Genomic DNA, 23,243 nt, shown 5'->3' with positions numbered 1-23,243 from the left:
TCTCTGAGCAACAAGCAGAAAAACAGCAGACGGGAGTTTTTGTTTCCTCCAAAAAACACTGAAATCAAACCAAAATCCGGCCTCCCCCCCTCGCCATCCCCCGTCTCCCCCGGCATCTCCGCAGGCGTCCGGCATCAATCCTGATGATTTATGGAGACTCACAGTTTGGTCAGCGTGGACTCTGTTCATCTTTATTCTGCTGCAGCTGCTGAACGCTGAGCTGGACTCAGAACACCAGAACCTGCTCAGAACCTCTCTGATGCTTTAATCTGCCTCTTTATCTTCCCTTTATTTACATGTTGTTTGCTGTGCTGCAGGTTATTAACATTCCTCTCTGGTCACATGGACGTTAAAGACCTCGATGGATCGGACTGATTCCTCCTGATCGCTTCACGGGCTTTCTCTGTTTTTGTTTTCCCGTTCTTTCGTCGCCTCCTGGATTTTTATCTTGATGAGAAGCTCCCTGAACAAAATAAAGATTATTTCAGTTATTTCTCAAAGAAAAGCTTCATAAAGAACCCAGAAAAGAGCCTTAATAGAAGTTAGAGGAGGACATGAGCAGGTCCGCTGTTTATCCACCACATTCTTCACAGTAACAGCAGGTGGCGCCGATTCTCCTCGCAGTGCCGTTAAATTGGTGTAGAAGAAGAGACGACGACATTTAAAGTTTGTTTGTTTTAATATAGCTATTTTCCTTCAAATTCCTAAAGATTTTGGGGGGTTTGTTTTTAAAAAATGTGAATTTTAAAAAGTTTTCAACTCGTTTAGCGCAACAGCTTTATGAGTCATTTCATATATAATCAATCAAATCTGAAAAGAAAAAGTTTTCATCTGACCATCCCAGAATCAGCAGATTTTTTGTGTCCAATAACTTTAGTTTATCTAATGGAAAAAAGTTATATCTTCGCACTATGAATATTTCCAGAGTTCAAGTCCTTGAAGTACAACTGTCCATTGTTGTGTTTGTGTTTAAGTACAGGCTTAAAAAACAGATATCGGTACAGTTGTTGGTAGGTCTACTGCTTTACTTTATAGGCGGAAAGTTCTCCTTTCTTGCTTCCCATCTTTCAGTTTAGTCTCATTTAGAACATCTGGCACTGGAGAGTTACAGGAAGTCCACAGAGGTAGTTTAAGATTTATCACCTTTTAATGGACTTCATGATGCTGTCACCTCATTAGCATTCTGCTATAGAAGTCATTTCATATAAGATCAACCAAATCTGAGAAAAGTTCCTTCTGACCTCCTCAGAAACAGCTGATTCTTGATATCCTTTAACTTTAAAGAGTCCATGCAAAGCTTAACTTTCACACTATGACTATTTCCAGAGTTTCATGTCCTTCAGGTCCATAGAGGTGGGTTCAGATTTGTCACTTTTTAATGGACTTCTTCCATCATTTCTGAGCCTCAGAACTTCACCAGTACATCAGATAGACACTTTACATTGTCTAAGTGTTGATGGAAACCACTATTTAACTCTGTTAACATCCACAAAATGCATCAAAAAATCCCAGAATTGAAGCTCCACGAATGAATCCCTGATTTTAACTGTTTTGGAAAGAAGTCTCAGCTGTTTTCTAACAGAATTTTGACTTCATTTAGGCTTCTTTAAAGGTTATTTAAGGTCTGAATTGCCACAAACCCAATCGAGTTCTGATAAAAACTGCAAACAGATCAGTTCTACACACGTGGACAAAATTGTTGGTACCCCTCAGTTAAAGAACGAAAAACCCACAATTCTCACTGAAATCACTTGAAACTCACAAAAGTAACAATAAATAAAAATGTATTGAAAATTAAATAATCAAAATCAGCCATCACTTTTGAATTGTTGATTAACATAATTATTTAAAAAAACAAACTAATGAAATAGGGCTGGACAAAAATGATGGTACCCATAACTTAATATTTTGTTGCACAACCTTTTGAGGCAATCACTGCAATTAAACGATTTCTGTATTTGTCAATGAGCGTTCTGCAGCTGTCAACAGGTATTTTGGCCCACTCCTCATGAGCAAACAGCTCCAGTTGTCTCAGGTTTGATGGGTGTCTTCTCCAAATGGCATGTTTCAGCTCCTTCCACATATGTTCAATGGGATTCAGATCTGGGCTCATAGAAGGCCACTTTAGAATAGTCCAACGCTTTTCTCTCAGCCATTCTTGGGTGTTTTTGGCTGTGTGTTTTGGATCGTTGTCCTGTTGGAAGACCCATGACCTGCGACTGAGACCAAGCTTTCTGACACTAGGCAGCACATTTCTCTCCAGAATGCCTTGATAGTCTTCGGATTTCATCGTACCTTGCACACTTTCAAGACACCCTGTGCCAGATGCAGCAAAGCAGCCCCAAAACATTACTGAGCCTCCTCCATGTTTCACCGTAGGGACAGTGTTCTTTTCTTCGTATGCTTGGTTTTTGAGTCTATGAACATAGAGTTGATGTGCCTTACCAAAAAGCTCCAGTTTGGTCTCATCTGTCCAAAGGACATTCTCCCAGAAGCTTTGTGGCTTGTCAACATGCATTTTTGCAAATTCCAGTCTGGCTTTTTTATGAGTTTTTTCAGCAGTGGTGTCCTCCTTGGTCGTCTCCCATGAAGTCCACTTTGGCTCAAACAACGACGAATGGTGCGATCTGACACTGATGTACCTTGGCCTTGGAGTTCACCTTTAATTTCTTTGGAGGTTGCTCTGGGCTCTTTGGATACAATTCCAACGATCCGTCTCTTCAATTTGTCATCAATTTTCCTCTTGCGGCCACGTCCAGGGAGGTTGGCTACTGTCCCGTGGGTCTTGAACTTCTGAATAATATGAGCCACTGTTGTCACAGGAACTTCAAGCTGTTTAGAGATGGTCTTATAGCCTTTACCTTTAAGATGTTTGTCTATAATTTTTTTTCGGATGTCCTGGGACAATTCTCTCCTTCGCTTTCTGTTGTCCATGTTCAGTGTGGTACACACCTTTTCACCAAACAGCAGGGTGACTACTTGTCTCCCTTTAAATAGGCAGACTGACTGATTATGAGTTTGGAAACACCTGTGATGTCAATTAAATGACACACCTGAGTTAATCATGTCACTCTGGTCAAATAGTTTTCAATCTTTTATAGAGGTACCATCATTTTTGTCCAGGCCTGTTTCATTAGTTTGTTTTTTTAAATAATTATGTTAATCAACAATTCAAAAGTAATGGCTGTTTTTGATTATTTAATTTTCAATAAATTTTTATTTATTGTTACTTTTGTGAGTTTCAAGTGATTTCAGTGAGAATTGTGGGTTTTTCCTTCTTTAACTGAGGGGTACCAACAATTTTGTCCACGTGTGTACATCCATCCAGGTGTCACAGTCGGAACACTGAAACTGGTTTCCAACAGTTCATAGAAACAATCGATGGTACCCTGAACGTGTTTCTGTTTTCTGATAATTCACCAGAGAAAACTTCAAAAAGGGCATTCTGGGTAAACTTTCAAGGCTCATATCAACATGTGTGATAAGTTGTTGGTCAGAACAAGCTCTGGATAATGAAAGCAGCATTTTACTTACATTTGATACCAGAATCATTGTATAAACAACTATTAAAGCTTCACCCAAAGGATCTCTGAGTGATGGTGGTTCAGACATCATTTTTTAATGTGTCATCGATGCAGTAGAAGTCTGAATCTTATCTCAGTACCACAGTGAGGAAGTCCAACATTTCAATACAGTTTGTTGTTGGCATCATCGCTGACCGGCAAGATCTTAAATAACCTTTAAAGAAACCTTTATTAACCCTTATTTTCTCCAATGAATCCAGTCAGAAACAGTGGAATTCAAGGATTCATTCATGGAATTCATTTAAAAGGTGTTCTTGATGCATTTTGTGAAAGTTTACAGAGTTAATAATGGCTTCCATCCACACTGAGACATTTAGAGGCACCAGATTATTTCTAAATCAAGGTCTGACTTCAGTTTTTGGAGATTCTAACCTATGTTTGCAGAACCTAATGATGAATCTAGTTTTAAGTGTTCAGATTTGAGTTTTCTACCCAGTTTTCAGGATTAAACCAGCTCCAGGGTACAAAGTCAAGCTTTCAAACCAGTTTGCAAGTTTAAGACTTGAGTTTTCAAACCAGTTAATTGGATTAAACCATTTCCCGATTACACAACCAAGTTTTTAAAACAGTTTCCATTATTCAGACTCAAGTTTTCAAACCAGTTTACAGGAACTGGAGTCAAGTTCTTAAATCAGTTTACAGGGTTACACCAGTTCCAAGGTACACAATCAATCTTTTAAACCAGTTTAAAAGATTCAAAATTGAGTTTTTAAACCGGTTTAAGAGATTTAGAGTCCAGTTTTCGATCCGTTTCTTCTCACAGCTTTTTTCGGATTGACAATCCAGGTTCTGGAACAAGTTTACCTGATTCAGAAGTGAGTTTTTAACCAAATAACAGCATGAAAAATCTCATGTTGAGCAATTTCATAGCAATCAGAGTTGAGTTTTAAAACCAGCTTACAGGTTTACTGTTGGGATTTAGTCTTCAGATTAGTTTAAATCCGCTCTACTCGATATTTAACTAGTTTTACATGATTCTGGACCAAGTTGTTCAACATTATCTCCATACTGTGTTATTTCCATCTGTAAAGAAACAGTTCAAGTAAAAAGAGTTGCTGAAGGTGATGCAACATGGAGATGAGCTGAAGCTCCAGATGTACGATGACTCTGCAGCGGTGATAAGGTCTTTGCTGTTCTTCTCTTTTCTTTCTTCCTGATTTTTAAAGTTCTGAGTAATGATGTGTCACTCTGCCTCCCTCGACTCTTTTAATAACCTCCTGGTTTACAGACAGAAGTGAAGACGACTCCACTTCTACCTGAAGAGGAGAAACCTTCCTCCACCATAGCAGGTAAATAACCCACCAGCAGCACTTTGTTCAGAGCTGAATCTGTTTCTGCTTTGCTTTTTAAAAATGTTGATTTTCTGCTTCTTTCTGTTGCAGGTTTGGAAACAACTGCAAAGGTAAGAAACCCTAAGAGATATTTTCAGTTGAGCTGTCGCAGATGTATCTTTACAATATCGCTCTTCACGGAAAGGTTCACAAAATGGGTTCATAAACACGGATCATTCCAAGAAAAACCAACCATATCTGAAAAGAATTCATATCTGACCCTACATTAATACTTTTAAGGAAGCCATGTAAAGTTTTACCTTCATACTGTAAATATTTCCAGAGTTCAAAGCCCTTGAAGCCCAAAGAGGTGGGCACAGCTTTATCAGTTTTTAATGGACTTTTCCATCATTTCTGAGCCTCAGAACTTCATCAGTCCAGCAGATAGAACCATGACATTTAGGAGGAGAAACATCTGAGTTCTGGTTAAAAAAAATGACACCAGATCACTTTTACATCCATCCAGATGTCACAGTCTAAATGCTGTATCTGGTTCTTGTTTATTTTTCTAAAACCAACTTTAAGTTCGGAGGCTCAGAAATTAAGGAAAAAGTCCATTAAAAAGTGATAAATCTGGACCCACCTCCAAGGACTTCCTCTAAATCGCCAGTTCTGAATGTTCTAAGTGAGACTAAACTTAAAGAATGCAAGAAAGAAAGAAGGATGCTCCCTGTACAAAGTAAAGGAGTATACCTACCAACAACTGTACAGATGTGTTAATATCTTGTCAAACATCCATAGTATGAAGGTAAAACTTTGCATTGCTTTGTTAAATACACAAGAGTTATCATAAATCAAAGTGTAAATGAAGGCTGATTTTTTCATGGAATAACCAACATATTGAACTGTTTCGATGCAGATGTACCTGCTGCCCCGCATGATGCTGCTGCTGCTGCTGTCAGCTGGAACCAGTCTGGCTGTGGATGCTAACTGGTTAGCTCGTATTGTAAATGCCCTCCGGAGAGAGTGAGTGGACTTTTTAAACTAGACGAGCCCTCAGTAGAGGGCAGAACCACACCCATGCATGATACTCTGTATCAATTTTGATCATCCTACGTATCTCCCTTCCTACTTGATCTGCTGACTTCTAACTCCACAACTGAGCAGGGGACCTTAGACTGATCTTCAGTGCCAAGTTTGATTATCCTGACTTCAGCACTTACAGAGATATCTGACCGGACATACCCACACACATACATGCATACTTACCCAGCCAGTCACATACCGAAGCGAATGCAGTAACCCCGCTGACGTACACGTCAGGCGTGGTTAATTACCAGGGCTGCAGTTAACAACAATTTCCTGATTGATTAATTTAATTGGTTTATCTAAATAATGCATTTTTTCTCCCCCAAAAAAAACAAAATCACTATTTTATTTGCACTACTGTTCAAAGGTTTGGGGTCACCCAGACAATTTCCTGCTTTCCACGAAAACTCACATTTTCATTCATTTGCTAACATAACTGTACAAGTTTTTTCTAATCATCAATGAGCCTTTCTACACCATTAATCCTCATTACATGTAAAAACTACAGTTTGCTACCGGTCAAACTGATGGACTTTTGTGTTAATAATGGATATATGTTTTAATATTTATGACAGCTTTAACTGCAATTTTTGCTAAACATACATTGATTTAATGTGAAACACACAAACTGTTGTGCTTATAATGGATTAAATGCTGTAATATTTATAAGTCGTCACACAAACTTTATTTTGTACGGTATTTTCATTTACATTTTTAAAAGTTAAAGCTTCTTTTACAGTAAAATATGGAATGAAGCACGTTTTTTAACCCTAAAATTGATAATATCAATATGTTTCTTCACTGTAAATGTAAAAAAAAAGTTAGATCATAATTTCACAGCAGTGTTCTGGCGACCACAGCTGCCGGAATTTTACCGTAAAAACACCTTCTTCGTTTTTTTTTTTTACAGTGTAGCGTAGGTGCATTTTAGAGTGACGAGAATGTTGGTCTCTCTATAACGCATAACAGTATGACTTCTGTTTGACATTAGCCATCGAAAATGGAAAATGTGCGAGTTTTTGTTTTGAATCAAGCAGCTGTAGAATGACGTGTTTTTCCATTTGTCACGTTGCAGCTTCGTGCTTCTGTTTGTTGTTGACAGGTACCGAGTGTCGGGTCAGTTCTGTTTGGCTGCAAACATCCCAAGAGGTCAGGACCCAAACACCCTGAACCAAGTCCTTCAGAACGACGGCTACAGGGCAAAGGTTGAGCCAACGCTTAACGATGGTGAAGTGTACGTGGGAAACGCGGTGGTTCTAGCCAAACCCGCAGGTCCGGTACACGCAGAACCTCAAGTTCTGGAAAACTTGGATCCACTGATGGAGAACAGCCAAGGACACGTCCTGGTCATCTACTCCTACCTCTCCCCATGCAGCAAGTGTACAAGCCATAAAAAGTTCAGGATCACTGACATGATCAGAAGCAATGTCGTGAACCAGTGGACTGACTATGCCTTCGTGTTTACAACTCTCTTCACCAAGCCGAGGTTTTCAGTGGCAGGTCAGTCTGGTTCACGAGGTTCAAATGACTTAACACAATCCCTCACCGATCTGGCCGACTCTGGGCTCCGCCTCAGAAACATCTTCCGCTGTTACAAACCACAGATGGAGTTTGAGTGCTACAGCTGCTCGTCACACGGACAGGTCGCGGATGTTTGCGTTGATGACAATGCTCAGCCTCAACAGGGAGGAAGTAGAAGCAGCGATAGAAGTGGAAGCAGCGAAAGAAGTGGAAGCAGAAGTAGTAGCAGCAGTAGTGAAGTCAGCAGAAAGAGACCCAGATACGGCACTCAGGGTGAAAGCAGCAGCAGCAATCGAGGTAGGAGATGGGACAGGAGCAACAGGAGGAGTAGCAGCAGTGAAAGAAGCGGTAGAAAGCAAAAGAAGCAGCAGCAGAAGAAGAAGCAGCAGGGAGAAGAAAGCACCAGCAGGAGAAGAAGCACCAGCAGGAGAAGAAGCACCAGCAGGAGAAGAAGCACCAGCAGGAGAAGAAGCACCAGAGAGAAGAAGCACCAGCAGGAGAAGAAGCACCAGCAGGAGAAAAAGCACCAGCAGGAGAAGAGCAGAAGAAGAAGGGGTTAAAGCAGAGGTTAAAAGACTTCAGGGTCTGATGCGATTCAGGTCGATCAAACTTGCATCGTCCCTGAACTCAACCTAAATGAGAGAAAAACCTCCTTTACGCTTAAAAAAAAACCCGCAGTGTTTTTCCCTTGCTGAGCAGAGCTAGAAGCGTTTGGTTGACGCCACGAAAGTGTAGAATATTTAGTATGAAGGTCAAACTTCCTAGTAGGTTATCTTGGAGCTCAACCACCAAAATGACACCGTTTGTCTGTCAGAATCTGTAGAAACAGAAGGAAATGTCGGGTTTTCTGCAGTCATTGAAAGCATCATGCGTGCTGCTGTAGTGCAAAGTCTAGAAACGTGATGTTTCCATCAGAGTCACCTTATTTCTACACATCTTTTTCCAATTCCCCCCCCCCCCAAAAAAAAATAAACCTTTTGAACCAGATTCTGTGAGAAACAATAAAGTTCCGAGCTCCTCCAGTGAACTGCAGGCAGTGTTTCCACAGAGCGGAGAAGAGATGGCAAGGAACTCAAAATGATCCGAAATGGCTCAAAAATGATCATTTTGATCAAGTTTAAAGTGACTTTGAACAGTTTGCGTTATTTTAGACAATTCTTGAGTTGATTTAACTAAGTTCTGAGTATTTTTTGTTACTTTGGACACATCTTGAGACATTTTGGACAATTTTACGATTCAAATCTTTCTAAACGCTTTCATGGCTCAGACAGAGCAGAGAAGTTGTTGGAGATATATTCAGCATGGTCGGCAGCAGCAGGACTCAACTAATGTCATTTTGAGCCAATTAAGAAATAATTTTAAACACAATTTCAGTAATTTTCAACAGTTTTTAGTCATTTTTGACATTTCTTTGTTGCTTTGGACCAATTTTGAGTCAATTTGGTCAATTTTATGCTACTTTCAGCAGGTTTCAAGTTAATTTAGATGAAAAAACAGTGACAGAATAAATGAAGGTCTCAGAAACAGTGCAGAGAGGAGCAAGTTTTTGCACATCCATTAAGCATGGTGAAACATCTTTCTACTGAGATGAAAAGGTTGTAATAAACTGTGGCATTCTCAGACTGAAGAATTTTCTCTGCTTCTTTATTGTTGTTCTGTTTCCATAGAGGTGCAAGATTTTATAAAAATGTGACAAGAATGAAATCCTAAACAACCAGAACTTGCTGTTTGGAGTTCAGAGAATTAAAGTGATTTTGTAAAGACAAGAAGTCATGCTGTGTTTGTCTGGATGAACCTTTAACTGCTTTGTTTTTCTGAATAAACTCAGCTTCCGCATCAGACCTGCTGTCGTTTTCTTTGGTTCCCGATGGACCAAATGCAACAGCCGGCGCATTTGGTTCTACATTTGAGTCACAGCAGCGTTCAGTGCAGATAAGATCACATGTAGACGCCTGCATTGATGGACTTGGTTGCAGTGATGCACAAACACATTTATATTAGCCATAATTATGACCAACCAAAGGAGTTGTCTGTACAAATCTACCAAATCTACAGAAACTTCCACTCTGACCTCCTCAGAAACAGCTGATTCTTGATCTACACTAACTGCAGCATTTTTTACAAAGTTCTACCGTCATGCTGTGAATATTTCCAGAGTTCCAGGTCCTTCAAATCCATAGAAATCTGGAATATTTATTATTGTTTATATAATATTATGTAATGTTATAATATTATCTAATATTATAACAGTATATTATGTTTATTATTATTATGTTATGAGTTAATGCAGCAGCAAAAATGTAAAGAATCTACGAGGATGAGGACAAGCATGTCTCACAGGAAGACCTCAGGCCACAGGTTTCACCCAATCCTTTTGTGAACTTAACTACCATGTAAAGGATGCTTAAAGCTGCAGAGACCTGCTGCTCAGTAACCTGACCTGTGATTGGCTCGTAGTGCCTGAATCTCCGCCTCAAGCCGGCGTCTGTCCTCCACAGCTCGGTCACGCTCCCTCTCCAGCCTCAGCAGCTCGTCCTGATTGGATGAAGCATATGTCAGTCAAAGTTATCTTCAAGCAGAAGTCTGTTACAGAAGAACAAATGATGGTTTAAAGTTTCAACTGCACCATCCTGTTCAGAGTCTGAAAACTCCCCTACTATTGGCTGTCAACTCTGTCCACCATGCTTCATGATGCTGCCACCACCATGCTTCACATCATGACGCTGTCACCACCGTGCTTCACATCATGATGCTGCCACCACCGTGCTTCAACATCATGATGCTGCCTCCACCGTGCTTCACATCATGATGCTGCCACCACCGTGCTTCACATCATGATGCTGCCACCACCGTGCTTCACATCATGATGCTGCCACCACCGTGCTTCACATCATGATGCTGCCACCACCCGTGCTTCACATCATGATGCTGCCTCCACCATGCACAGTGGGAATGGTGTGTTTGTGATACTGTTTTGTGTCTGTCAACAAAAGCATCAAGTCTAATGGACAAGAAGTTCCATTTTGGTGTCATCAGACCAAAGAACCAGATCAGTTTTACATCCACTCCAAGTGGCACGATGTAAATGCTAAATCTTTTGTTCCTTTTCTCCAAAACCAACTTTGAGCATCCCTATTATGGGATGTACCATAGTTTTCAACAGCAAAACTGCAGCATTTTTACATCTACACCTGGAATTTTAGCACGAAAAAATTATGTGCCTCGTCCCTGAAAGAAAGTAACTTTTCTGACAGTAAAACTTGTGTCATTGTTGGCTGTTTGGACAGGAAATGAACTTTAGCTGAGGTTTAGGTCAATAAAAGCAACATGACGTGGCACATTTGTGGTTGCCTCTGATCGCTGAAGCTTGTTTGGGTGTGAAGCTACAGGAGGAGTCAGTGTTTGACCTGGTGGTTACAGCCAGAGCTAACCTGCATAGCAGATGTGGCACCCAGGCTGCCAAGCGAAACAGTAGATCAAGCATCTGGATCTCCCTGTTTAAATAAAGGATAAATAACTAATTGACTAATTAACTAACACGCAGTGTCAACACGACTTTCATAATGGGATTTGCATTTTTTTATTAGCTTGTGTTTAGCTGCTTGCTTTATTAAGGCGCACATCATTACAGTAAAACTCCAGGTGCATTATGGGAATAAGAGAGTTTATGAGGAGGGATTTCTGTGTTTGTCAAGGTTGTAAATTAATGATAATGATATAGATTATCAAGTTTCTGAAAGAAGCAGCAGGTGGAGAGACTACAGGAGCGATGCTGACCGTCTCAGATTTTGTTTCAGAGTTCACTGTCTATATTGGGATCCAACACTAAGTTCTGTAAAATATTTTGGCCTCATTTGAAGAGTTTATGCTGTCAGGCCTGAAAAACAGCTATTTTATTTGGTGAGGAACAGACAGAAATGTAAATTTTGCAGATGTTGAGGCTTCAAAAGTTGGTAACAGTCAGACCAAAAACTGAATTTTTTGTAGGAATTATGGATATATCCATATGATATATACAACATAGCCTTAAAAAGAACTTTCTGGGCCACAACATCATGTATGTTTAAAAAAATAATCCACTTTTTTTCATTTTCAAAGGCCAATAGTTTAAAAAAGGGCTGCACAATCGATGGCCAAATCAAATCAAGTGGTTTTTGAACTTTACATTGGCACCATGTCTTTTTATATGTTCTGCGGGGTACCTCAGGGTCGATGTTCGGCCCAGTTCTATTTTCTGTCTACATGCTAACTCTGAGATGTCTTTCAGAGTTGTAAATCCAACTTTTATGCAGACGGACAGCTGGATCTATATTAAACTATCCTAATGAGATCCCTGCAGACATCCAAAATGGGTGAACCCAATTAAACCCACAAAAAAAAAAAACAGATCCTTTTAATTTCTGCTATGTTACTAAATAGAAATCCGAGAGAAACTCAGTTCCTGGTGCAGAATTATTTTCTGTTGAATAAACTGCTAATAATGCAGTGCCCAATCCTGACCCTCCTCCTCCTCTATGCTAATTAAAGCCTTCAAGGTCTGAGAGATTTAAAGTGAGACATCAAAAGAGAAACCAAAACCCAGAGAGTCATATGTGTCTTCTCCAGCCGGGCCGGAGGGGAACTGCTTCAAAAAGCCGCACCGACTTATTAATCAGAATATTTCCAAATGATGGTGATCAGCAGGCAGGCGACGCCGGACGCCGTGACTTTAACATTGAGGAGTTAAGGTCAACGAAAGAGGGGGAGGACGAAGGGGGAGGTATAAACTACCCTGCCTGTTACCTTTAACATGATAGGAGTCAGTCAATGACACGGGGAGGACAAATCAGATGGGGGCTCTTTAATTACCATAGAGGAGGTGGACATGGGGGTGAGACAGGCAGACGGGGAGGAAGATGAGGGAGTAAATGAAAGAAAGGTACTTTGAACTTTAACATGAGGAGGTAAGGTCAACCGAAAAAAGGAGATGAGGAGAGGAGGTGCTTCAGGATGTGGAGGTGAGGAGAGAACCAGAGGAACCTTTAATTATAGAGGGAGGACAGGATGGTGGGGGAGAAAAAGGGGGAGGACAGGGGAGGAGGAAATGAAGAAACCTTGTCGTGAAGAGTGAAGGTCAACGAAGGAGGAGTCAAAAGGGGAGTGGAGGTGAGGGAGGCAGAGGGTGAGGATGAGAGGTGAGGGTGGGGGAGGCAGGAGTTCAAGATTCAGCCCCTCATTACAGTGTGGTGCTTCAGGAGTAACAGTACTAAATGTAACTAAGTAACTAGGTTATGTAGTTACCATTTAAAGGTTCTTTTACTTATTTTCTGCTTTAAAGTTTTGGTTTAAAGTTTTAGTTTGAAATTTTTATTTAAAGGTCTGGCTTTAAAGGTTTGGCTTAAAGGTATGGTTAAAGTTCCGGTTTCTGGTTTGGTTTAGAGTTCTGGTTTCATTTCTGATTTAAAGTTCAAGTCGAAAGGTTTGGTTTAAAGTTCTAGCTCCTGGGTAAGGTTGGTGGTGCTATTAAAGGTCTCATTTATAGTTCTAGTCCAAAGTTCTTGTCAAAAGGTCCGGTTTAAGTTTTGTTTTTTTTAATTCTGGTCTAAAGGTCTGATTCTAGGACTGGTTTCTCGCTAAAGTTGTGATTTGTGGTCACCTTTGAGGTAATTTTTTAAGGTTTAGTTTATAGTTCTGGTCTAAAGTTACGGTCAAAATATCTTGCCTAAAGTTCTGGGTTTAACGGTTTGCTTAAGGTTTGGCTTAAAGGTGAGTTCCTGTATGGTTAAAGTTCTGGGGTCTGGTTTGGTTCCTGATGTTGAATCTGGCTTAAAGATTTTGTTTAAAGTTCTGGTCAAAGTTGTGGTTTGAAGGTCTGATTTAACGGTCTGATTTAACGGTCTGGTTTGAAGTTCGGGTCTCACGGCCTAGTTTACTGTTTCTGATCTATAGTTCTTTTTTTAAAGGTCTGGTACAAAGTTCTGGTTTGGGTTTCAGTTCTGGGTTTCCCGTCGCCTCTTTGCCTTGTCTGGCGTTGATTTCCAGCAGCTGCTGGTGTTTTCTGTGTGAAATTAAAAAGCTCTCCAGGCTCTAATCCCCCGGAGCCCTCCAACCTAATAACAGGATGTCAGAAAGGAAAAACGCAGCAGCGCTACATTAATAACAAAATTTAATTATTTCAGCAGCAGAAAACAGACGGAGCTGCAGATTCTACTGCAGTTTTACTGATTCAACTGGCAGTCTGACGCCAGGCTGAAACTGTGTTCATTAGTGACACAGAGCAACAAAAAAACTGAAGAACTTTGTCACTGATGCAACGAGAAAAGAAAAAAACTAATCCCTCAGTAAATAAATCAGTAACGGACAGATGAAACAAAATAAGCTAAAAAAAAACACACAACCGAACCAAATGTAATTGTGCAATGTAAAAAGTAAAAACCGAAAGTTATTAAGTTCAGTGTTTGTCTTTGCGCTGTCACTTATCATCAGTTAATGAGTATTGAGCATTGTTTCGATTGATTGCTTCTTGGTCAGTACTTATCAAAAAATGCTGCTTGTCCGCCACAGTTAGAAAAGTCATGACAGTGTACAAACGTTCCTATCTATGACTACTATCTTAAACACGTCCTTGCAAAACATGCAAACACACACGCTGTCAGAACAACACCTTGTCAACAAACGCCGCCGCCACGTTCCACGATGACGTCCAACATCCCATCACCGCCACTCATCACAGACATGGCAGTTAACATGTCATAAGGACAGAGAGTGCGTTTACCTCGCTTGGTCGGCTGCTCTCTCTCCTGAAGCAGGTCCTGTTCCAGACGTTTACACTGCAGACAGAGACGATCGGCTGTTATTGACCCGATTGTTTGATCAGCAGAGACTCACAGCGCAATATATTTGTGTTAATGGTGTGTGTGTGTGTGTGTGTGGGCCACTATTTCAGGATTTATTAACATGTCAGTTTTAAACTCCAGCAACTAGACCGATCCTCTGTTTCAACCACTAATAATGTGTCACACCTTCAGACTCCAGAGATTAGATTAATCCACTGTTTCAGTTGTCACAACACACTCCAGCTTCAAACTTCAGCATTTAGACCGATGCACCATTACAGCCCAGAGTAACATGTCATACCATACACGTCCAGCAGTGAAACCAGTTCACTGCTTCCACCATCACTGCCTCAAACTGGAGCAATTAACCAATGCATAACTGTGTCACAGCTTCAGATTCCAGAGATTAGACCGAGCCACTGTATCAGCTGGTAGAAATATGTCACGGCCTCAAACTCCAGCAATTAGATGATGACACAACATTCCACCTGACTTTCACTGCAGATTTATTCATTTATTTACAGCTCAGATGTGTCTGTCATGATGAATGTGGCGTTAAAATTGACAGAATGTGGAAAATAACAACTTTAAGTCATCAGTTTGTGTTTTTGTTGCTGTTTGAGTATCATTGGCGACAGATGACTCTCCCTAAATGAGCTCAGGTGACTAAAACAGTGAGATGCTCCTTTAAAGAGCCTCCCGGCTGCAGGAATCAAACTGACAACCTTCCATCGGAGCGTGCGGTGGCTGCAGGGAGCTTTAATAACGTGTAATAACCTGTAATTACCTGATATTAACTCAATAAGAAGCAGCAGCTGCCGGCCGGAGAGAGAGAATGGTTGAGACAGGGAGGCAGGGACTGAGCGCGCTCAGGGACGGCCCTCCCCCTCTTTTCTAATATTTCCCCAGAAGCCCCGCTGCAGGGTGAGATAATCCCTGAGAGATGAGGAGAGGGAGCGAGGGAATCGGTGAGCGGCGGGGGGAGGAGAGGAATCCTCCAGCGTGGAGTGCTCGCTCTCTTCTTCGTTCCCTCCGAGGATTACGGCGGCATTTGAACATATTTCAGCGCGGCGCAGCGGAGGAGCTGGGCGGGATTAAGTGTTACCGTGGAGGGTGGTGTTAACGCAGAGGGGCGGGGTGTTAAAAGACGGGGAAGCGGCGATATTGGCGGGGTTAGCGGCGGAGGGCCGGGTGACGCTGCAGGGACGGAGGTACGACGGTAAGTTTTACGAGGTAATGGAGCCTGAGGGGGCGACGACGACGGGAGTCGGAGGGGGAGGTAAGGTGTGAGGCCAGTGGGGGCGGAGCTACGAGAAAGGTGAAGGTGTGAACAGTGTAAAGATTTCTACAATTACAGCTGCATCCCTATGCCTGGAGTGTTCGACTGTATAAGAAGGTGTTTGAACGTCCGTGATGTCATCGCAGGGTGGCTTTGAAGCTCCGCCCCCCTCACCATCTCCACAGTGTCCGATTTCCTGGATGATCCAAAAATGAACAAGACAGTCCCAAACCAAGGCCAAAACTAGTCTAAAACGAAGTCAAAAATCAAATTGTAACTATAACACAAGCCTAAATTAGCCCAAAACCCTGTACACATTAATGTCCAAACTCAGTGCCCTCAACTAGTCCAAATCCAGCCTAAAACACAACAAAACCAAGTTCAAACTGAATGCAAAGCCAAGTACAAAATCAGGCCAAACCCAAGTCTAAAGCCAGTTAAAACAAAGTAAAACCAGTCTTAATCGAACCTCCCACTAAGTTTAAAATAAGTCCAAAACCAGTCTAAAAACCAGAATAAAGCTAGGTCGAAACTAAAAGTACAAAGTAAACTAAAAGTACAAAACCAGTCTCAATTTAGCATAAAGCAAAGTTTAAAATCACTCCACAACTATACCTGTGCTCACTACAAACTCAAATAAAAAAAATCAGTCTTAATCTAGCCAAAAACTAAGTCCAAACCAAGTCCAAAACAAGCTGCACACTAGACCAAGACCAAATCCAAAACTAGTCTAAAATCAAGTCAAAAATCAATCTGTACGTATAGAACAAGTATAAATCCAGCCTAAAATTAAGTCCAAAGCCATGTCCAAACTCAGCACAAGGCCAAGTACAAAACAAGTCGAAAACTCAGTCCTCAACTGGACCAAAACGAGAACCAAACCATGTCCAAAGTCCGTCAAAAATTAAGTTCTAAACCAGTCATAATTTTGCATAAAATTAAGTTTGAAACCAGGCCAAACCATATCTAAGCTCAAGACTACCCCAAATACAAAATCAATCTTAATCTTGCCCAAAATTAAGTCCAAACCAAGTCCAACTAGTCCAAAATCAAGGTCAAAACTAGACTAAAACTAAGTCAAAACCAATCCGTAAGTATAACATGAACATAAATCAAGCCTAAAATGAAGTCCCAAACCAGAACAAACCCAAGTCCAAAACCAGTTTCAGACTAGACCAAAACCAAGAAGAAAACTAGACTAAAATCCACCTAAAACCAGGCATAAAGCCAGTCTCAAGCCAGGTCCAAAAACAGATGAAAGACTGTTCAAAACCTGTCCAAAGAAAGCACGAAACAAGAGCCATGCAGATTTATTCTGTTGATATAGTTGGTTTGATTTTCCTCTCAGTCTGTCTGTGGAAACACTGCCTGCAGTTCAACCTGATTAAACGCTGGTCACACCTGAACCTGTTGTACTGAGGAGTGAAGAACTGTTAGTGCTTTACAAAATCTGGCTAAAAGGAACGTTTCTTTTGGCGAATTTTTAAAATGAGACGTAGAAAAAAGTTATTTTGATGAAATATCAGGAAGTGGAGTTTCAGTTTCGCTATTTTCTCCAGGTTCTGGTTGATGGAGACGTCATGTTGGATCACGTGACTTTGAACCTGCCGGCGGGTTTTGGGGTCCGCCTGTTTCAGCTTTGTTCCCATTGGCTGCTGAGTGTCCAGTACAAAAGTAGTACATGAAATACACAAATACACAAAGTTCAAAGTAGACTACTACAGAGTACAGGTGTCTGCGGTCGCTGCTTCATCCAACAAAGTTTCAGCTGTTGTACTTTTGAAGAACCACCTCATCACTCCCTCCTCCGCTCCCCTGACGACTGTTGCCGTGGATACCGGTGTTCAGCCGTGCTGCTGCAGGTCCGTCACCATGGCGACAGCGGTCCGTCAGTCACAGCGAGGGAACAGATGAAGGTTTCTGATCTGCGAGACGTGTGAGGGGGGGAGGCGGAGCTTCTGAGCCCGCCACCCGCCGCACGGCATGCTGGGAGCTCCACCCCCCATCTCACCCCTCGATCGCCCCGCTCCCTCTCTCTCTGTCATCCCCCCATCAGTCAGACTTCTCATCTTTTCTCATTTCTGCTCGTCTCCCTCTCTCCCCCCCGATCCTCCCACAGAGAGTGGTATATGAATCCAGATGAATTGTGGGTAATAAATCCCGCACTCTGCAGGTTTTGGTAATAAACTCTGTGAACTGCACTTCGATAATAATCAGCCTCCAGAGGGGAGACGGGGAAAGACGGAAATCTGGATTTTCTTCTTCAAACTTTAAACTTTTTAATCAGCCGGTGAATCAGCCACACTTATTGATTATTTACTGACATTTATACTGATTCTGAGCAAAGATTAAAGCCTGAAGAAAACACTTTGAGCAGCTCCATACATCAGGTCTGACTGTAAACTATCAGAGAAGAAAAGCTATAAATATTTAAAGGTCAGGAGTGAAGCTTAAACTTGGAAACATATATTACAGTTTAGTAGCGCCCAAATTAAAGCAGCTGCTACAGAAATGTTGACACAGTTAATAAACTACATAAAACTGTGGAAATTATCAGTATAAATAAACTTATTTCATGTTTATTTAGTTTGGTAATGTCATCATTTGGGTAGTTTTTAGGTAGTTGCTGGTTCTTAGATAATTTCCAGTATTGTCCTGTCTAATATTTGGATTGTTTGTTTCATAACATTTGATATTCAATCAAAACATTTTCATTGATCATTATCTGTAGCACAACACCCACCCAGTCTTAAACCAAGTCTTAACCAGTCCTGAACAATCCTAAATGGATCCTTTACCACTCCATAACCAGTAATTAACCTTCCATAAACCAATCCTAAACCAGTCTTTAACCAGTCCTAAATAAATCCATAACTAGTCAGAAATTAATCCCTAGAAGTCCCATGTTTAACAAGCATGTAACCTATCCCAAAATGATCCTAAACCAGTCCAAAACCACCCCTTAAACAGTCAGAAATCAGTCCTTGAACAGTCCAGTGTATGACTAGTCCTTAACCAGTCACAAAGCAATTCCTAGCCTCTCCCTGCCTAACCAGTCCTTAACCTCTAATAAAGTATTCCTTAAAACCTGAAACCTGTCCATAACCAGTCATAAATCAGATCTTCACTTGGCCTAAACCAATCTATAATCACAGCTTAAACTGTTCCTAAATGAGTCCTGAACCACCCCTGAACCAGTTATTAACCTCTCTGAAACCAACACTTACCCAGTCCTACAACATTCCTGATTCAGTCTTCAGCCAGTCTTTAACCAGGCCTTAACGAGCTGTTAAACAGGCAGAACTAGTACTATATAAAGCTGTGTTCTTCACCAGTTCATAACCTGTCCTAAACCAGTCATTAACCGCTCCTTACCTACTCCTGAACCAATCCTAAACCAGTTTCTATCCCCTCCTAAATGAATCTTTAACCAGTCTCTATCCATTTCTTAAATCTATATCCTGTCATAAACTAAACCTGAATATGCCGTAAACTGGTCCTAGTTCCAGGCCTTCACCACTCAATAACCAGTCCTAAACAAATCCTACACAAGCCCTTAGTTAACTAGATTTAAATAAATCCTTAACCAGTCCTTAATGACTCCTTAACTAGTCTTAAGCCAGTTCATAACTTGTCCAAAACGAGTCCTTAACAAGCCTCAAACCAGTTCTTTAGTTCTATCCCTATCCGGTTTTAACTAAATCCTTGACAATTCCTTAACTAGTCCTTAAATAATCATAAACCAATTAACCAGTCATACGCAATCTCTAACCATCCTAAACCAATCCTTGAACTTAACCAGGAATAAACAAGTTCTAAACTAGTCCTTAACCTGTCTTTAACCAGGTCTCAACATCACCCAGTACGAAATCAGTCTCTGACCAGCCAGGAGCCCAGTTTGAGTCCAGCTCTGTTCCTGACGTCTCGCTTCTTTACAGCTGTTAAAACCATCAACTCATTCACCAACAGAACAAATCTAATCGATCATAAGGCGATGCTTCTGTCACACCTCCGTGATGATGTCATCCAGGTGAACTGAGGAAGCTGCTCTGCAGACAGGAAACACCTGCAGCAGCTTCACCTGAGAGAGAGTCCATCAGCACAGCGTCTCCATAAGCAGAGAGATTACATTCAAATACCACGCAGACACACACACACACACACACACACACACACATGCATACGCACACACACACACACACACACACACGCACACGCGCGCGCACACACGCGGCGCAGACAAACAGGTGAGTAAACAGCAGGTGTTCTGCAAACATCATGTCAGCTCGTCAGGTCGACTCAATCTGGGCGTCAATATTTGTCTCCGCACCGCTTTGTTTTCACACCATTCAAAATATTCATGTTCAGATTCAAACCGCAAATATTTGAGGTTGGGGCTGCCGGAGCCGCCGTAACCCGGCCGACGCTCCACGCCACGCCAACGCCGCGCTGCGCCGCACCAGCCGGGTTAAACAGACCACTTAGAGACGACGGCGACGTGGAGAAAAAACATTCAAACATCACATCTGAATTCAGCCTCAGCAGCTCAGACTGAGGAGAGTCAATGACGAGAAACATGTCTGCAGTCACCACCACTGGCTTTATAATAAAATGTATACTCACTCTCTGCATCTTACACTAAAATAATTCTTATTTTTGCCTGTAAATTGATAAGTACATGAACTGATCTGTGATAATAATAAATAATATAGAAATTCACACCACAGTCACAGGTTGGACAACACGCAAAAAAACATGAGTCACAACTTTAGCAGAAATGGTAACTTTCACAAATTTTTGATTAATAATATAATGGAATAATGATGTGATTTTGATTTCATGTTCCCTTATATGATTAGTAGGCCAGGATTCTAAATTTTTTTTAACAACAGCTTCTGTGATCTGTATACCCGGCTGCAACAACACGGTCTCACGGGGATTCGTGAAACTGTCACGTCAGTTTTTGTTTCGGTTTCGTGCGCACCAACACGATGTCGTCATGTTTTTCGTGCCGCTCACCACGAGCGAAACCCGCTGTGGTAATCACATCTGAAAGTGGTTTATACCGGCGGATTCATGACGATTTAAGCTGTCCATCGGCGTTTGTGGCCGCCGCCGCAGCCGCTGCTGCGGCCGGATGTCTGGCGGCCGCGACGGCGGCCGCAAACGCCGATGGACAGCTTAAATCGTCATGAATCCGCCGAATTTGCATAGGAATTTAAATAATGTCCGGCGGCTGCAGTGGCGGCCGCAAACGCCGATGGACAACTTAGATCGTCATGAATCCGCCGGTATAAACCACTTTCAGATGTGATTACCACAGCGGGTTTCGCTTGTGGTGAGCGGCACGAAAAACATGACGACATCGTGTTGGTGCGCACGAAACCGAAACAAAAACTGACGTGACAGTTTCACGAATCCCCGTGAGACCGGGCTGGTATACCGCACTTGGACACGTTTGATTTAGATTTAGTCGTTTAAAGGTTTGTAACCAACAGTCTACAAGAATAAAACTCCAGGTTCTGACTGCAGCAGCATAAGAAATAAAAAGCATCAGAATGTGGCTCTAATCAGAACAGATGAAATGGTCAGCTGATCAATGAAACTTGTTTAAAAGTGCAATGGAATAAAGAAAACTGTGACACGGTCATAAGAATAAAAACAATAAAAACCTTCCAGGATCAGTGCGTTATGTTTGGTGGAACATCTGTGTTTTCGACTCCGCAGCAACTAATCTGAAAGAAGTCTTTGGTGTTTCTGCATTTTGTTCAAAAAGTGGAGTTCAAACTTCACAAACAGCAGCTTGAGTATAACAGGTCAACAACCAGCAGCTAACTGGTGTGCGTTTTATTCCTTGATAGTTCTTGTGCTCCATCACCAGCTGATCGTATGAATGAGAAGCTGCTCCTGGTCTGTTCTCATCAGTAGCGTAGGAAATAACCACTGACTACACCAGACTCACCTTGATGACAGATCTGTCTCTCTCCTCCATCACTGCCTTCATCTCCTGGGCTGTGATGTCGTTCCGTCGTTGCCGTGCCAGCCGCAGGCGCTCAACCAGAACTGAACCGAACTGGTGGACGTCCTGGCCGGAGTCGGCGTCATGGACCTGCTGAATGAGCTCATCAATGTCCTGATGATCAGAAACACACAGAGCTGATCAGATCATTGATCAGATCATTGATCAGAGATTAATCCATCAACATTAACATGGTGAGTGTTTTTACCAGGTCAGTGTCCTCCAGGTTAAAGCTGTCTGACCTGAAAACAACACAAGGACACACAGTCAGCATCTCTGCATGTGTCCCTGTATTAGACTGAGTCTCTGTGAATAAACAGTTCATAAACATCAGTAGATCTGATCTCTGATTACTAAAACTACCAACAACCTGACCACTAATGACCTACAACCTGACTGCTAACCACCTGTAAAGTCACTGTCGATGACCTAAAGCCTCACAGGTAACTATCTATGAACAGACCTCTAACTAACTACAACCTGACTGATAACTCATTACAACCTGACCAGTGACTACCTACACCCAGTTTACTACCAACAAACTGACCAATAATCCACTTCAAATTGAATTATAACTACGTTCAACCTACCTGGTAACTACTTCTAACCCAACTACTAACAACCTGACCTGTACCTACCTAAAACCTGATCACTAACAGCCTAACCCATAATTGCCAACTATCTATGACTTGACATCTAACCACCTCCAACTAGACTGATTACTACCTCTAACATGATGGCTAACTACCTACAGTCTGACCAACATTTACCAACCGCATGATCACAAACAACCTACAACTTGACTACAAACTATCTCAGATCTGACTGCTAACTACCTCCATCTGATCTGTCCCTACCTCCCCTCTGACTGGTAACTACCAGCAGCCTGACTGAAGACTGCTTAAAACCTGATAACTACCTACTCCTTTACAGGAAACTATATACAGCCTGATCAGTAACTACCTACAACATGACAGGTAACTATCTCTAACCCAACTGCTAAGCACTAACAACCTGGACTGATAACTAGCTACAACCCACTAGTAACCTAACCCTTAACTGACTTGACCTGTAACTATCTACAACTAGAGTTCTTGCTACCTATAATTCGACCTCTAACCACCTACAACTTGACCAATAATTACCAACTGCATAATCACAAACAGCCTGTAACCTGACTGCTAACTACCTCCATCTGGACTTATTACCACCTACAATCTGAAGACTAACCACCTACAATCTGACCAATAATTACCTATTACCTGATCATAAACAAGCTGCAATTTGACTGTTAACTATCTCTGACTTGACTCCTAACTACCTACAACCTGGCTGGTAACTACGAGCAACCTGGTAACTACCTACACCTTGCCAGAAAACTTCATACCACCCGACCAGTAACTACCTACAATGTCATCTGTACCTGACTGCAGCTTTACAGGTAACTACTTACAGGCCTTCAGATTTCTGCTGTGTTTAACCAGTAGGGTTTAACCGGCAGCGTTTAACACTCACAGATTAACATTCATTCATCATCAGAGTCTAAATGTAGTTTTATCTGCGGTCAGCTCTAAGGAGCAGCTCAGTGTTCAACCACAACAAACTCCATGTTTGTGTTTCTGTAGGTTGATTAGTTTCCTGCTGCTCTGTACTTTACTCTATTAA

At 41.6% G+C, this 23,243-nt stretch overlaps 2 protein-coding genes across 3 annotated transcripts in view; one reads left to right on the top strand and one right to left on the bottom strand.

Moving 5' to 3' along the window:
* Positions 1–23,243, bottom strand: part of mipol1 (mirror-image polydactyly 1) — a 53,868-nt gene that overhangs the window by 6,983 nt on the left and 23,642 nt on the right. Inside the window, exons 9-12 of one of the 2 annotated variants that reach the window (XR_007942047.1) lie at positions 21,787–21,820; positions 21,522–21,692; positions 14,220–14,274; positions 9,906–10,000 (exon numbers count right to left, since the gene is read on the bottom strand). Coding sequence is in view for 1 of the 2 variants with exons in the window: in XM_051948424.1 (XP_051804384.1) it covers positions 9,906–10,017; positions 14,241–14,274; positions 21,522–21,692; positions 21,787–21,820 (351 nt within the window). In the remaining variant the exon portion in view is untranslated. Of the gene's footprint in view, positions 1–9,905; positions 10,018–14,219; positions 14,275–21,521; positions 21,693–21,786; positions 21,821–23,243 lie in introns of both variants that reach the window. The other variant, XM_051948424.1, reaches the window with a different exon arrangement.
* On the top strand, positions 1,868–8,951 carry LOC127534089 (uncharacterized). The gene is made up of 4 exons (XM_051948432.1): positions 1,868–4,873; positions 4,967–4,986; positions 5,775–5,881; positions 7,047–8,951. The coding sequence occupies exons 3-4, from the start codon at positions 5,775–5,777 to the stop codon at positions 8,023–8,025; spliced, it is 1,086 nt and encodes a 361-aa protein (XP_051804392.1). The 5' UTR covers positions 1,868–4,873; positions 4,967–4,986; the 3' UTR covers positions 8,026–8,951.

The sequence above is a fragment of the Acanthochromis polyacanthus genome, chromosome 1 (genome assembly GCF_021347895.1).
Source record: "Acanthochromis polyacanthus isolate Apoly-LR-REF ecotype Palm Island chromosome 1, KAUST_Apoly_ChrSc, whole genome shotgun sequence".
NCBI classification, from domain to species: Eukaryota; Metazoa; Chordata; class Actinopteri; family Pomacentridae; genus Acanthochromis; species Acanthochromis polyacanthus.
Note: the sequence above shows the minus strand (reverse complement) of the source record. Positions and strands in the feature narration are given on the sequence as shown.

Excerpts from the sequence above, each read along its gene's own strand:
- LOC127534089 (XM_051948432.1), top strand. The coding sequence starts at position 5,775 with ATGTACCTGCTGCCCCGCATGATGCTGCTGCTGCTGCTGTCAGCTGGA. Across the intron at positions 5,882-7,046 it reads GTAAATGCCCTCCGGAGAGA|GTACCGAGTGTCGGGTCAGT; the intron begins GTGAGTGGACTT and ends TGTTGTTGACAG.